General features: G+C 28.1%; 1 protein-coding gene across 9 annotated transcripts in view; it reads right to left on the reverse strand.

The window, feature by feature from the left end:
• Positions 1-14,583, reverse strand: part of LOC119600275 (elongation of very long chain fatty acids protein) — a 57,034-nt gene that overhangs the window by 1,180 nt on the left and 41,271 nt on the right. For all 9 annotated transcript variants that reach the window (XM_037950397.1, XM_037950401.1, XM_037950398.1 and 6 more), the window contains 6 exons: positions 13,053-13,138; positions 7,482-7,672; positions 7,324-7,404; positions 4,659-4,821; positions 4,406-4,542; positions 3,936-4,247 (listed from right to left, as the gene is read on the reverse strand). In XM_037950397.1, the coding sequence (XP_037806325.1) occupies positions 3,936-4,247; positions 4,406-4,542; positions 4,659-4,821; positions 7,324-7,404; positions 7,482-7,672; positions 13,053-13,116 (948 nt within the window). In that variant the 5' untranslated portion in view covers positions 13,117-13,138. The remainder of the gene's footprint in view (positions 1-3,935; positions 4,248-4,405; positions 4,543-4,658; positions 4,822-7,323; positions 7,405-7,481; positions 7,673-13,052; positions 13,139-14,583) is intronic.

A 14,583-nucleotide genomic window follows, 5' to 3' on the forward strand; every position in this document is an offset into this window, starting at 1 on the left:
TAAAATAGAATTGAACTGGAACTAAAGTAGAACTGAACTAGAACTGAACTAGAACTGAACTAGAACTGAACTAGAACTGAACTAGAATTGAACTAGAACTGAACTAGAACTGAACTAGAACTGAACTAGAACTCGAACTAGAACTAGAACTGAACTAGAACTGAACTAGAACTGAACTAGAACTGAACTAGAACTGAACTAGAACTGAACTAAACTGAACTAGAACTGCAACTAGAACTGAACTAGAAACTGAACTAGAACGAACTAGAAACTGAACTAGAACTGAACTAGAACTGAACTAGAACTGAACTAGAACTGAACTAGAACTGACACTAGAACTGAACTAAACGAACTAGAACTGAACTAGAACTGAACTAGAACTGAACTAGAACTGAACTGAACTGAACTGAAAACTAGAACTGAACTAGAACTGACTAGAAGCTGACAGAACTGAACTAGAACTGAACTAGAACTGAACTAGAACTGAACTAGAACTGAACTAGAACTGAACTAGAACTGAACTAGAACTGACTAGAACTGAACTAGAACTGAACTAGAACTGAACTAGAACTGAACTAGAACTGAACTAGAACTGAACTAGAACTGAACTAGAACTGAACTAGAACTGAACTAGAACTGAACTAGAACTGAACTAGAACTGAACTAGAACTGAACTAGAACTGAACTAGAACTGAACTAGAACTGAACTAGAACTGAACTAGAACTGAACTAGAACTGAACTAGACTGAACGGAACTAGAACTGAACTAGAACTGAACTAGAACTGAACTAGAACTGAACTAGAACTGAACTAGAACTGAACTAGAACTGAACTAGAACTGAACTAGAACTGAACTAGAACTGAACTAGAACTGAACTAGAACTGAACTAGAACTGAACTAGAACTGAACTAGAACTGAACTAGAACTGAACTAGAACTGAACTAGAACTGAACTAGAACTGAACTAGAACTGAACTAGAACTGAACTAGAACTGAACTAGAACTGAACTAGAACTGAACTAGAACTGAACTAGAACTGAACTAGAACTGAACTAGAACTGAACTAGAACTGAACTAGAACTGAACTAGAACTGAACTAGAACTGAACTAGAACTGAACTAGAACTGAACTAGAACTGAACTAGAACTGAACTAGAACTGAACTAGAACTGAACTAACTGAACTAGAACTGAACTAGAACTGAACTAGAACTGAACTAGAACTGAACTAGAACTGAACTAGAACTGAACTAGAACTCAGCTTATTTCGGATAAAGTCGAATAAAAAGTTGATTTTGTCTACATTCAAATAATACTAATGCCATTTGTATGTGAAATATTTTAAAAAATCTCCGTTTCCTCTTGAAAATTCTATTTTTAGCTTTGTTAAACATTAAAATGTATTTTGATTCCCATCTTTTGTTGACTTATGATAATTTTGACATATTTTTATTAATAAAAATTTAACTCTCAATATGATTCAAATTGCGGTCTGCAATCACATTAACAACAAAAGTACTCATTATAATTCATGTAAAACAAATAAAGCCTCTAAAAGACTGACGAAAACCTCTAGTTTCAGAAAAAAATACACTTCAGTTCAATTTAAAGAAAGAGGAAAAAAACTATAAATTCTTACAAAATATGAAGTGGTTTTGTTTTAACCACAAAATGGTTATATAAATAAAAATTGACGTAATATTGTCAACCACAAACTAGTTAATAATAAACCCTGGAATATAGCCTACTCTACACACATGAATTTACATATGAATTTTAGGCAAAATACTGGTCATTAACATTCAGACGTTAAGGGTTTGTATTAACTATAATGAAATAAAATGAAAACAAATATTTGTGTTAAAAATTATTATTATCAACGACGACTAAACATTAAATATTATTTGAAATTAACACAAATATATTCATATACACACACCTAAAATAATAAACTATTAAATGAACAACAATTGTGTCGGTCTTTGCCTAGAGGAAATAGGTGTAGCTAAGGCTAAGGAGAGAAAGGGTTAGAAAAATAAAATTCTAAAAGTTCTTACTTGAACTTAAGTCCGGTTTAACACTAAAGTGTTAATTAAATATAATTAAATATATAAACAAATAGATAACAACATTTTTGCTCTCTGTCTCTTTCTCGCTTTAAATATTAATGATATTTGCTAATATCAGCATATGCAAACGTTTTATAAACATTTATTTGCATAAAAATTTAAAGTTTAGAATTCGTAAGGTTTTTTAATTTATTATTAGTGGAAATGTTGACATTGATTTTAAAAAGACCCAAAGTCCTAAAAGGTATTATGTGCATAAAAATCAATATTTAAACTGAAATGCAATTTGTTTTGTATGCAAAAAAAAAAAACAAAAATAATTTCTATTTGCTATTAATTAATTTTTCCAACCTTTTAAATTCTTAAGTTAACTTTAGCAAATATTTGTATCAGGCTAAAGGTTTAGTACCTACTACACTGTGTGGACATTTTTTAAATATTGTAAAATTAATTGTAAACAATGTTATTCAAATTATATATTCCGCAATTAATTGCAAGTAATGTTTTTCAATAAAAAAAGAAAACAAATTTAAGTAAAATTTAAAAGAATAAATTGAAATGTTATAAACTTTGTAAGCCTTTCTTTGTACTTATTTGTTATGTTAATTATTTGTAAATAATGTCAATGTTCTAAAAACAAGGGTTTTTAAAATGCTGTTGTATTATGCAATACTTTGCAATGTTTACAACTAAGGTATAGCATATTTTGCATATTTCGAATTAATTAATTTTAAAAGAAATTAACAAATTGTATTTGAAACTTTTTGCTTTACAATTGTTTTAATGTAAACAAATAATGTCATTGCCCTCTTTTACGTCAAGTTTTATTAGAACTTTGAACTAGTTTGCATTTGTCATTGTATAGAAAATTCGAAGTAAAGTTCGATAAAATATCGAAAACTAAAAGTATCGATATCTAAAAGTATAATTTTAGTTTTATTTGAAGTTTCAAATTTCGTTTTTTTTTTTTTGAATTTTCGAAAATTCGAACTAAAGTTCGAAAAAATTTTAAAATTTCTAAAATAATCTTGAATCAGATTGATTTATAAAAATAAAAAATTTTTAAGTTCGAAAAAATTTAAAAATTTTAAAATAATCTTTGAATTAGATTGATTTATAAAAATAAAAAAATTTGAATTAATTCAAAACTGATTTCATGATTTCGAAAAAAATTTCTTACTTTTTTATTTTTCGAAAATACGAAATTATATTCGAAAAATGTTTAAAACTATTAAAATAATGTCTAAATCATGAAAATTTATAAAAGCGATCAAATTATATAAATTTGAAAATTCGAACTTAAGTTCGAAAATTTTTTAAACTTATGTTTGAATTTTCGCAAATCTAAAAAAAAAACATAAAAATATTACAATTCTTTTAAAATCATGAAAATTTAAAATATTTATCGAAATTTGAAAAATTGCCCTCAAATTTAAAAATTATTTAACATTTTGAAAAATTTTCCAACATAAGTTCGAATTTTCGAAAATTGAAAAAAAAATCATGGAAATTTTTTTCAAATGAGAATTTTAAAATTGAGTTCGAGTTTTGTTTTTCAAACATAATATTGCCTTAACATTATTGTCATTTCAAAATAAAAACTATTTGACTAAGAAGTTACAACAAAAAAGAAAGAAATCCATTATTTATCTAAAATTTGCAAAAAAACTTTCCATTTGCGACCATAAACCTCAATCTTAATTTGAAAATGTTTGCAAAATAATCTTAATTTTAATCGCAAAACTCACATTTAAGGAAAAGTTTTGTCATTAAAACAAGAACTTCAAACAAATTCAAGAATAATTTGGAAATGTTCTATTTGCTAAAAGCATATTAATTGCTTAATTAACTTTTAATCTTCTACTTACCATACAAGCTCCTTTATTGCTATTACCATTGGCATAAATTACATCACCATTTGTATATAATTTACCATTGCCATTGGCCATAAGATGTTCTTTCTCCGATTCGGATATTGTCGATGATTTAATATGACCATTGGCCGTGCTGCTGGCTTTAACTTTTTGAGCGCCCTTTGTATATTTGGCTTTATAAAAGTCTGAGAACAAAAATAGGAACATAACGCCATGTAAACCGATCCAAACCATAAAACCTTTAGGATAATCACATTCACGGAACAACAATTGGAATTGATGAGTGAAAATGGCGACAAATTGAACCTGTAAAACGGAACAAAATATAGAAACAATAAAGCATAAATGATAATTTAGGTGCTAATTTCTGTGATTTTAGAAAAACTATAAAGATTTCATTTAAAATTTTAGTTTACTTCGTTAACTTGCTTTAGACTCTTTGTCCATTGCTTTAGATAACTTACCATTTGGAAAGAAGTTAAATACTTCTTCCACCAGATGTATTTTTGGTATTTTGGTCCCATAGCAGCAATCATATAATAGAAATACATTACAATATGTACAAATGAGTTTAATAAGGCAAAGAAGGTACTGTGGCCGCCTGTAATTAAAATAGAGAAATATTAGTTGCAGTCTTAAGTTTACAATATTTGCAAGGTTAATTTACTATAAAAAGTGATTTTCCTATTAAAACTTTCAATTAATTTTAATAATTACCTGGTGCAAATTTCATGCCCATCCAGACAGAGAAGGGCATGCAACCGTGATGAATGACATGCAGTGTTGAGACATGTTGTGTTTTCTTACGCAATATGAAAAATAGTGTGTCGAAAAATTCTGTGAATTTTGAAATGTAATACCACCAACAAACGCGTGCCATCTGGAAGAAAAGTATCAAAATAAAAGCAATTGATTAAATTATGTTTAATTTATTTAAATAAAAACACTTTCAAGAAAGGAAATAAAGAAATTATAAATTCGTTAAAAACAAAACTTTAAATGAAATTTAGCTTTAATGGAAACAAACAATAATGTTGCCTTGACCAACTATTAAATAGGTTTTTTATAGAGGAAAAAAAGAACTGAGAACTTTGGAGCTAGATGTTATGTTTTAGTACTAATCAGGCGTGGAAAATTGAAATTTTGAAATAGTACTAACTTATAACAAATAAAGTACTCTTTTAGGTTTTTAAGTACTAAGACTAAATACAGACTATAGAATAGACTATAAAATAGACTATAGACTAGACTAGAGTATAGAATAGACTATAGGCTAGACTATAGACTTAACTATAGACTAGACTATATACTAGACTATAGACTAGACTATAGACTAGACTATAGACTCGACTATAGACTAGACTGTATACTAAACTATAGACTAGACTATAGACTAGACTATAGACTAGACTATAGACTAGACTATAGACTAGACTATAGACTAGATATAAACTTGACTATAGACTAGACTATAGACTAGACTATAGACTAGACTATAGACTAGACTATAGACTAGACTATAGACTAGACTATAGACTAGACTATAGACTAGACTATAGACTAGACTATAGACTAGACTATAGACTAGACTATAGACTAGACTATAGACTAGACTATAGACTAGACTATAGTCTAGACTATAGACTAGACTATAGCCTAGATATAAACTTGACTATAGACTAGACTACAGACTAGACTATAGACTAGACTATAGACTAGACTATAGACTAGACTATAGACTTGACTATAGACTTGACTATAGACTTGACTATAGACTAGACTATAGACTAGACTATAGACTAGACTATAGACTGGACTATAGACTAGACTATAGACTAGACTATAGACTAGACTATAGACTAGACTATAGACTAGACTATAGACTAGACTATAGACTAGACTATAGACTAGATTATAGACTAGACTATAGACTAGACTATAGACTAGACTATAGACTAGACTATAGACTAGACTATAGACTAGACTATAGACTAGACTATAGACTAGACTATAGACTAGACTATAGACTAGACTATAGACTAGACTATAGACTAGACTATAGACTAGACTATAGACTAGACTATAGACTAGACTATAGACGAGACTATAGACTAGACTATAGACGAGACTATAGACTAGACTATAGACAGACTATAGACAGACTATAGACAGACTATAGACTAGACTATAGACTAGACTATAGACTAGACTATAGACTAGACTATAGACTAGACTATAGACTAGACTATAGACTAGACTATAGACTAGACTATAGACTAGACTATAGACTAGACTATAGACTAGACTATAGACTAGACTATAGACTAGACTATAGACTAGACTATAGACTAGACTATAGACTAGACTATAGACTAGACTATAGACTAGACTATAGACTAGACTATAGACTAGACTATAGACTAGACTATAGACTAGACTATAGACTAGACTATAGACTAGACTATAGACTAGACTATAGACTAGACTTATAGACTAGACTATAGACTAGACTATAGACTAGACTATAGACTAGACTATAGGACTAGACTATAGACTAGACTATAGACTAGACTATAGACTAGACTATAGACTAGACTATAGACTAGACTATAAACTTGACTATAGACTAGACTATAGACTAGATTATAGACTAGAGTATAGACTACACTATAGATTAGACTATGGACTAGACTATAGACTAGACTATGGACTAGACTAGACTATAGACTAGACTATGGACTAGACTATAGACTAGACTATAGACTAGACTATAGACTAGACTATAGACTAGACTATAGACTAGACTATAGACTAGACTATAAACTAGACTATAGACTAGACTAGGCAAATTTTTACATGTCTCCTAATGTTTACGAGTTCGTTTAAAACAATTCGCAGAAATATCCCTCCTAAGTTCGAAAAACGTATAGTAAGCATCCAAGTGGATAAACTGATTTAAAATTCTGTCACTTGTTTAAACAATTCAATTATTTATAAAATTAAATAAATCTTTTTTTACATTTCCTTCTCTTTTCTTTCAGGTTCATTGCCACTTTTATCATCTATAACATCGTGAACAAGGGGAACTTTTTTCCCACTCTTTGATAATAAACAAAATGCAAAACATTTTTTGAAATATTTCTCACTAAATGTTAGCAATTGTAAATCTTTTAAAAGCAATTTAAAAGCAAACAAAACATAACAAATTTATTTACAATTTATCATGACAATTTTATGATGTTCAAGTAAATAAACATAAAAAAAGAGTTTTAAAAATTAAATTCACACAAAAAACGTGAGTTGAAATGAAAAGAAAATTGTGTGATTTAAATAAAAGATCAGTTAAGTTAAGATATAATAAAAATAACAAAATGAAACTTACTCTTAAGGCTAAAGGATTATTACTATAATCAACTGGTTGACATCTAAAATTATAATGACCCCACCAGCCGCTCATTAAATACTAAAAAAAGATATAAAATTAAAAATTTAATTAGTAAAAAGGCAAATTTTTAAATATAAAAATAAAAATAAATTTACCTCATAAAATATCCACGCACTAAATATGGTTTGAAATAGATTGTACCAAACTAGTATTTGTCTTAAATCCAAGGCCTTACGTTTGGCCATTAACTTTGGTCCTAAAGATTTACTAAAATAAGCGTAAAATACACATAATAAAAATGTGGGTACAGGTGATGACATCATAAACCAATCTTTGACACGAGGATCTGGAATTAAAAGGAAAAAAATTAATGAATGAATTTCATTTAAAGATAATTTGAGTTTGGTGTAATAAGTTATATGTATAAATTTAAAGTTTATAAATGTTAATTTTAGTTTTGTAATAACAAAATTTTGTAATGTTGATTCCCAGATTGTATAATATGTCAAACCTTATTAGAATAAATTAAAGTTTTGTCGTAAATTTTTTTTCTGTTCAAAAGGTGTAAAACTTTGAAATATTTATGCCATTTTCAAAAATGCAAAATTTATTTAAATTAACATAAATTATGAAACTCATTAATATTTATATGTTGTACTTTAGCTGAACAGCTAAGCGACTGTTTGTCTACCTTTTTTCAATGAAGATGTGAAATTGCTAAATTGTTTGGCACTTTCTATAAACTTAGTTTGAAGTTTAATATAAACAGAAGAACTAATTCTTTAGCGATCATGAATGAAATCTTTGGGTTTCCGAATGGATGTATACCTTGGGTTATATAACCCTTTTGTTATTTATTTAGTTCGATTCCCATTTGAGGCGCACAGCAGACCCGATAGAGGCCTAGGAGTATTTCCTTCTATTAAACTTTATAATTGTTTTTATAACAAATTACTTCCAAACATTTTTATAAACTTATTAGACCTTCTTAATATGTTGTAGGGCGCATTAATACTACCATTTATAGATTAACCGTCACCTAATTATGTTTATTAATTTTGTTGCCAAAAAAGGGTCTAAAGTATTTAAACAAAAGTGAAAGTAATGTACAAACATTCCCGTTAAAATGTTTGGCTTTATAACAAAAAAATATTCAAATTTCGATGTTTTTAATTAAAAATTTAATTTTTATTAAAATTTCAGAATTAAAACTTGTTAAATCGGTGTTATATACAAACATATACATATTTAAAAAAAAATTTTCTTGATGAAAATATAATTTTCACTAAAAATTCAATATTTCACAAGAAAACAAAATCCGACCGAAGCCTTTCAAAAATTAACTGATTATTTAATAAAAACCGATCTTGCACTAGATATCAGACTTTTTAATAAAGCTAAATTCAATGAATCAATATTCTCCACCTTCCATGCATGCAGATTATAATCCAAAAGTAACTTATTTATAGAAATGCTATTTCCACTATATCTGTTTGATAGAAAACTATTATTTTAATACAAACCGATCTAGCACCAAAAAGTAGATTTTTCATAAGAAATCCAATCGTGCAATAGAATACTCGACCTTTCATGCGTGCAGATTATAATCCGACCGAAACCTATGTATAAAAAACCGATTTCTACAATATCTGTTTGATCTTCAAGATAGAAAACTATTTTTTTTTAATAAAGTCCAATCTTTAACACCAATTTTTAACACAAACCCAATCTTGCAATAGAAAACTTGACCTACATGAAGATTATATGACCGAAACCTATATACAGAAGCCCGAAATTTCTACTATATCTGTTTGATCTTTGATCAAGAACGCCAAATTTGTAAATGATTAATCATTAGCAAATAAGCATTCAATAGAAATTAATAGAATGTAAATAAAATTCCAAGAAATCCTATCAAATGATCAAAGCTAGAAAAACGATCTTACTTCTGAAAGCAAATGTTAAAAAGAAGAGTGATTTTGGATAGGATCAAAAGCCAATGAACATTCAATAATGACCATGAAATATATAAAATTAAAATCTAAACCTGTCAAATAGATCGCAGCATGAAAATCGATATTTTAATAAAAAGCGATTTTGGATGAGAAAATACATATTCAGAAGAAACACGATGTGACAATAAAATACTGGGAGATTCATTAAAAAACTGTTCTTTTAAAAGGACTTAATAATATGTAAGCTTAAAGTCTATTTTGAAAACTATTTTGAATCAGAAAATACTTATTCTAGAAGAAACAAAGACACATATTTATAAAACCCAATTTTCACAATATATGTTTGATGTTGAAGATAGAAAACTATTTTTTTTAATAAAAACCAATCTTGCAACAAAAAAGAAAAATCTTTAACAAAAACCCAATCTTGCAATAGAAAACTCGACCTACATGAAGATTATATGACCGAAACCTATATACAGAAACCCGAGATTTCTACTATATCTGTTTGATCTTTGATCAATAACGTCAATTTTGTTAATGATCAATCATTAGCAAATAATCATACAATAGAAATCAATGAAATTGAAATTCAACCAAATTCTGTCAAAAGATCTAATCTAGAAAAACGATCTTAATCCAGAATGTAGATGTAAAAAAGAACAACGATTTTGAAAGAATCAATTACTAAAATCTAAATCTGTCAAAAGATTGCAGCTTGAAAATCGATCTGTTAATAAAAACCGACATTTAGAAGAAACACGATCTGGCAATAGAATACTGGGAGATTTTTTAGAGAACTGAACCTTTAAAAGGACTTAATTATAGTATGTAACCGTTAAAAGATCCAGCTTAAAGTCGATCGTTCAATAAAAAACCGATATTGGATCAGAAAATACATATTTAGAAGAAACATAATCTGGCAAAAGGATACTGGAATCTTTAATAGAAAATCGATCTTTTGATAGGACTAGAAATGATATGTAAAAAGTAGTAAAAACGATTTTTACTATAAAACCAATCTTTCATATAAAAAACTTAACTATAAATCAACTGAATCAAGACATTTCAGTTAACAGAAAGCTGAACTTTTAATGAAAACCAAACTATGTACTTAGTAAAAGCTTTTTTAAAAGCTTAAGAAACGATCTTACAATTCTCTAGGATATATATATATATCATTAAATAAAAACCTAATCTGAATTCATGATTGGAATTCCAGCGAAAACTATTAATTAGAGCAGAAATTTTGCAATCGAATACTGATAATTTTCTCTAGAATATAGATCACCAATAAGGATGTCAATCGGGACTGGTTTTTAGAAATCCCGGGATTCGGGATTTTTAAATAAATCCCGGAATCCCGATATCGGGATCCCGGGATTTTCGGGATTTCTAAATCCCGAAAAATATAAAAAAAATTCAAAAAATCTTAATAATTTACCGACAAAAATAAAATGTTTTATTTCATATTGCAATATGAATACTCCTAGTAGGTGTTTACTTTCCAATAAGCATTTTGTGAAAAGAAAAACAAATTAATTCAAAGTACATACTTAGAATAAAAATCTTTCCATCCCAGGCACTGAATAGTAGAATAAAAACCTGAAATAATACCCATGATATCCAAATTTACAATGGTTTCCAAATAATATTTAAATAGTATGTATAATGGAGATCCATACGAGGCTACATAGAGCACCTGTACTGCACCTATATCTCCTCCACCTTATATCCCGTGTTCACTAACCAATGGAATTATCTTCTCGCCATCTTATTGACAGGTTGACTTCCATTATAGATATCCGATAGTATCAATGCCTATTTATTGCCCTTTTTATACCCTTAGTAGGGATGGTATATTGGGTTTCTCCGGAGTAGTGCTTTTGTTTTATACTGTCCTAAAATACGCTGATGAAATTTGAAATGATCGGGCTTTTGATCCGAGCCCCCATACAAAACACAGCTTTAAAAAAGAATTAGTGTCCACAATTCGCTTAAAAAGAGAACGCAATGAAATTCAGCATAAAACATTTTATGTAACCGTAAATTCGCCCTCCAAATTTTATGAGGATCGACTCATATGATGGCGTCCTTCCCCCAAGCATATTTCAGAAAAATAGTTTTTTAACAATAAAGTGCTAGGATATATCGGAGGCGAGGTATACTTTTATTATGAAAACTAAATTACATTTTACTCTCATAACTGGTGTATGGGGTTATATGGTCGGCCTCGCCCGCCTATAATTTCGTACTTGTTATTTTTATATATCCGATAGTATCTATGCCTATTTAGTATAGCAATGAAATTTGATATTCGTAAATCCCTGACGAGCCAAAACCTCTCTACCAAATTTTATGTGGGTCGGTTCATATTTGACCCTACCCCCATATAAGGTCCCGTTAAAAAAATGACTTTAACGCTCATTACTGGCTTAAAAATACGGGTATAGCGATGAAATTCGATACACATATGTTTCATGCGAGCCAAAATCTCTCTACCAAGTTTTATGTGTTTCGGTTCATAATTGACCCTACCCCTACATAAGGTCCCATCCAGATAAATACTTTAACGCTCATTACTGGCTTACAAGTACGAGTGTAGAGATGAAATTTGAGATAAGTAAGTTTCTTACTCGCCAAAAGCTAAGAAACTTTTATAGGAACGTAAATCTTCCTACCGGAAAGTGTATGAACCAAAATTGGTCTAAAAAAATTATGAAAAATTTTATAAAAACGGTCAATGATTCACCCTACCTCTCATATAAGGTCCTATCAGTAAATTTGATGAGTAATATCACCCTGATGTTTATAGAAAAGCATATTCGGCATAGCCGAATATAGCACTCTTACTTTTTTTTGATATTTCAGCTTGTAAGTTAGTAGAGTCATCTTAAGTCCAAAAACTTTTTAAATTCTCTTATTTAGTACTTTATAATGTATAAAATAGCGGAAAAATACTTAAAAATTCGGGATTTTAAAATCCCGAAATTTCCCGGGATTTCATTTTTTAAAATCCTGGTTTTCGGTACTTTCAAATCCCGAAAATCCCGGGATTTTCGGGAATCGGGAATTCCCGTTTGGCATCCCTAATCACCAATCATTTAGAGGAATGTATATTATATTCCAACTGAAACGTAGACTTGTTAAAAGGTAATATTTCGTTCAATTCAAAATTAAATGCTTTTGGTAAATAAAAACCGATTTTGCAGAAAACTGATCTCTTATAAGGAAAAATACCTTTTTAAGGAAAAGGCTTTTGCAAATACAATAATCTAATTGAAAATTGCTAAAACAATTAATAATAATGTTTATACAATGTTAATAAAGATCATTACTTTAGCAGCAAGAGATTCTTAAGAATTTCAAATAAATTACAATATAAATGAATTTAAAAGATAAAAAAAATTGTTACTATAAGTTGCATAATGTTCTACATGTTAACAGTTATTTAATTACTAGTTATACTGGTTATATAAACTGCGGGTAGAAGTTATTTATTGCTAGAATTATTACATTAAAGATTTAATTAGAAATTAATTACAAATTCAATTAATTTATAAACGTAAGTAAGATTTGAGTTATAAAATTTTTAAAGCAAATTGTTTGGAAAAATAAAATAAAGAGTAATTACCTTACTTACTACAAGTTAGTAAAGCAATTATTAAAACAATGTATAAAATAAATCTAAAAACTATATAATTAAAGTTCCTGGATTTTCAGTTTAATATACATACAATTAATTTAATTATTTAAAAAAATTCCACTTACCACTTTTGTTGTCCATGAGATCCCTGTACCAGTCATACATATCGTGTAAGATTATGAGAGCCATTTTTAATTTGTTTTTATAAAAACTGCAATAAAAAAATAGGAAATAAATAAAATAATTAATCCTTGTTAAAAAAAAAAAAAAAAAAACATAATAAAAATACAATAAAAATTTAATTTTTAAATTAAGAAAACAAGAAATTACATTTACTAGTAAATCTATAAAGCAGAAATTAAAAAAAAAATCTTCCAGACTTCCGTGGAAAGTAATTGTAAATAAACTTTAGAATAATTTTAAACGAAATCATAAACAAGTATTGTCTGTCTTGCGACGTCAGACACGTTCATTAACACTACAAAAATTTATTTTCAATCAAATTATTGTGTAAAAAGTATTAAAATACAAATTTACGTATATTAAATATTCAAGTTAATTTCCACTGTCGAATTGTTGTCTTTTTAAAATTATTTATTCTTTTTGTTTTAAAAAATAAGAAATTCTTCCGCTTATTAGGCAAAAATCATTAATAATGTATGGAGAAAAGATAAGAACAAGTTTAAAATAATGTTTCGCCAGTATTTAGGAATGCACTTTAGTGCAAGGTAATTATTTAAATGTGTGAATAGAGAATCAATTAATATTAATTGGTTATTTTTTAATAACCTTAGTCAGGTGTTGGATTTTAATTATCTTGTTCTAAAAAGACAATTTTAATTAATAAATATCCCAGTAATTACAAAGTAATTCTTAAACCTTTTGTGATCTTGTCATTATTATTTTAAAATCATACAATTAAGAAAAAATAGTTGAAACGTTTTTCTCAAACTTAATTCAAACCTTGATAGGGAATATACATTTTAAAATTTCTTCATCTTATTATTTGCGAATACATATCGTACAATAGAATACTGACTTTCATTAGAACCTTTAACTTATCTTTTAATAGAATGATCTTTTAATAACTGATCTTTTAATAGAAAACAATCTATCAATAGACATCAATGAAATGCAACCAAAACTTGTCAAAAGGACAAAGCTAGAAAATTGCTCTTTCAACGTAATCTGATCTTAAAACAGAAATAGATCTTTCCATTAGAACATCTAATATATCTCTTAATAGAACTTAATGAAAAGGATATAAAAATTCGACCAATAACTATCAACATACATATATATAATTTATTTATAAAAAACGATCTTTCCCCAGAAAAAAACCGAGAATAAATCCTCCGATGTCTGCCGAAACTACAAAATCAATAAAAACCGATCTTACACAAGAAGAAAACGATTTTTCACTAGGAAACAAAGGAGTGCAATTTTCAAATTAAAATCTAACCGAAACCTGTCGAAAGATCGAATATAGAAAACCCATCATTTTATATAAAACGATCAAAGCAACACGATCATACAAAAGAATACTGATCTTTCATTTGAACCTTTAACAGATCTTTAAATAGAACTTAATGAAAGAAATACAGATTATAAACTGACCGAAGGCTATCAGAAGAGGCACGATTTAAGCTATTAAAG

The sequence above is a fragment of the Lucilia sericata genome, unplaced genomic scaffold (assembly GCF_015586225.1).
Source record: "Lucilia sericata isolate MDLA Ls3-8-SP2 unplaced genomic scaffold, ASM1558622v1 Contig000109F_arrow, whole genome shotgun sequence".
NCBI lineage: Eukaryota > Metazoa > Arthropoda > Insecta > Diptera > Calliphoridae > Lucilia > Lucilia sericata.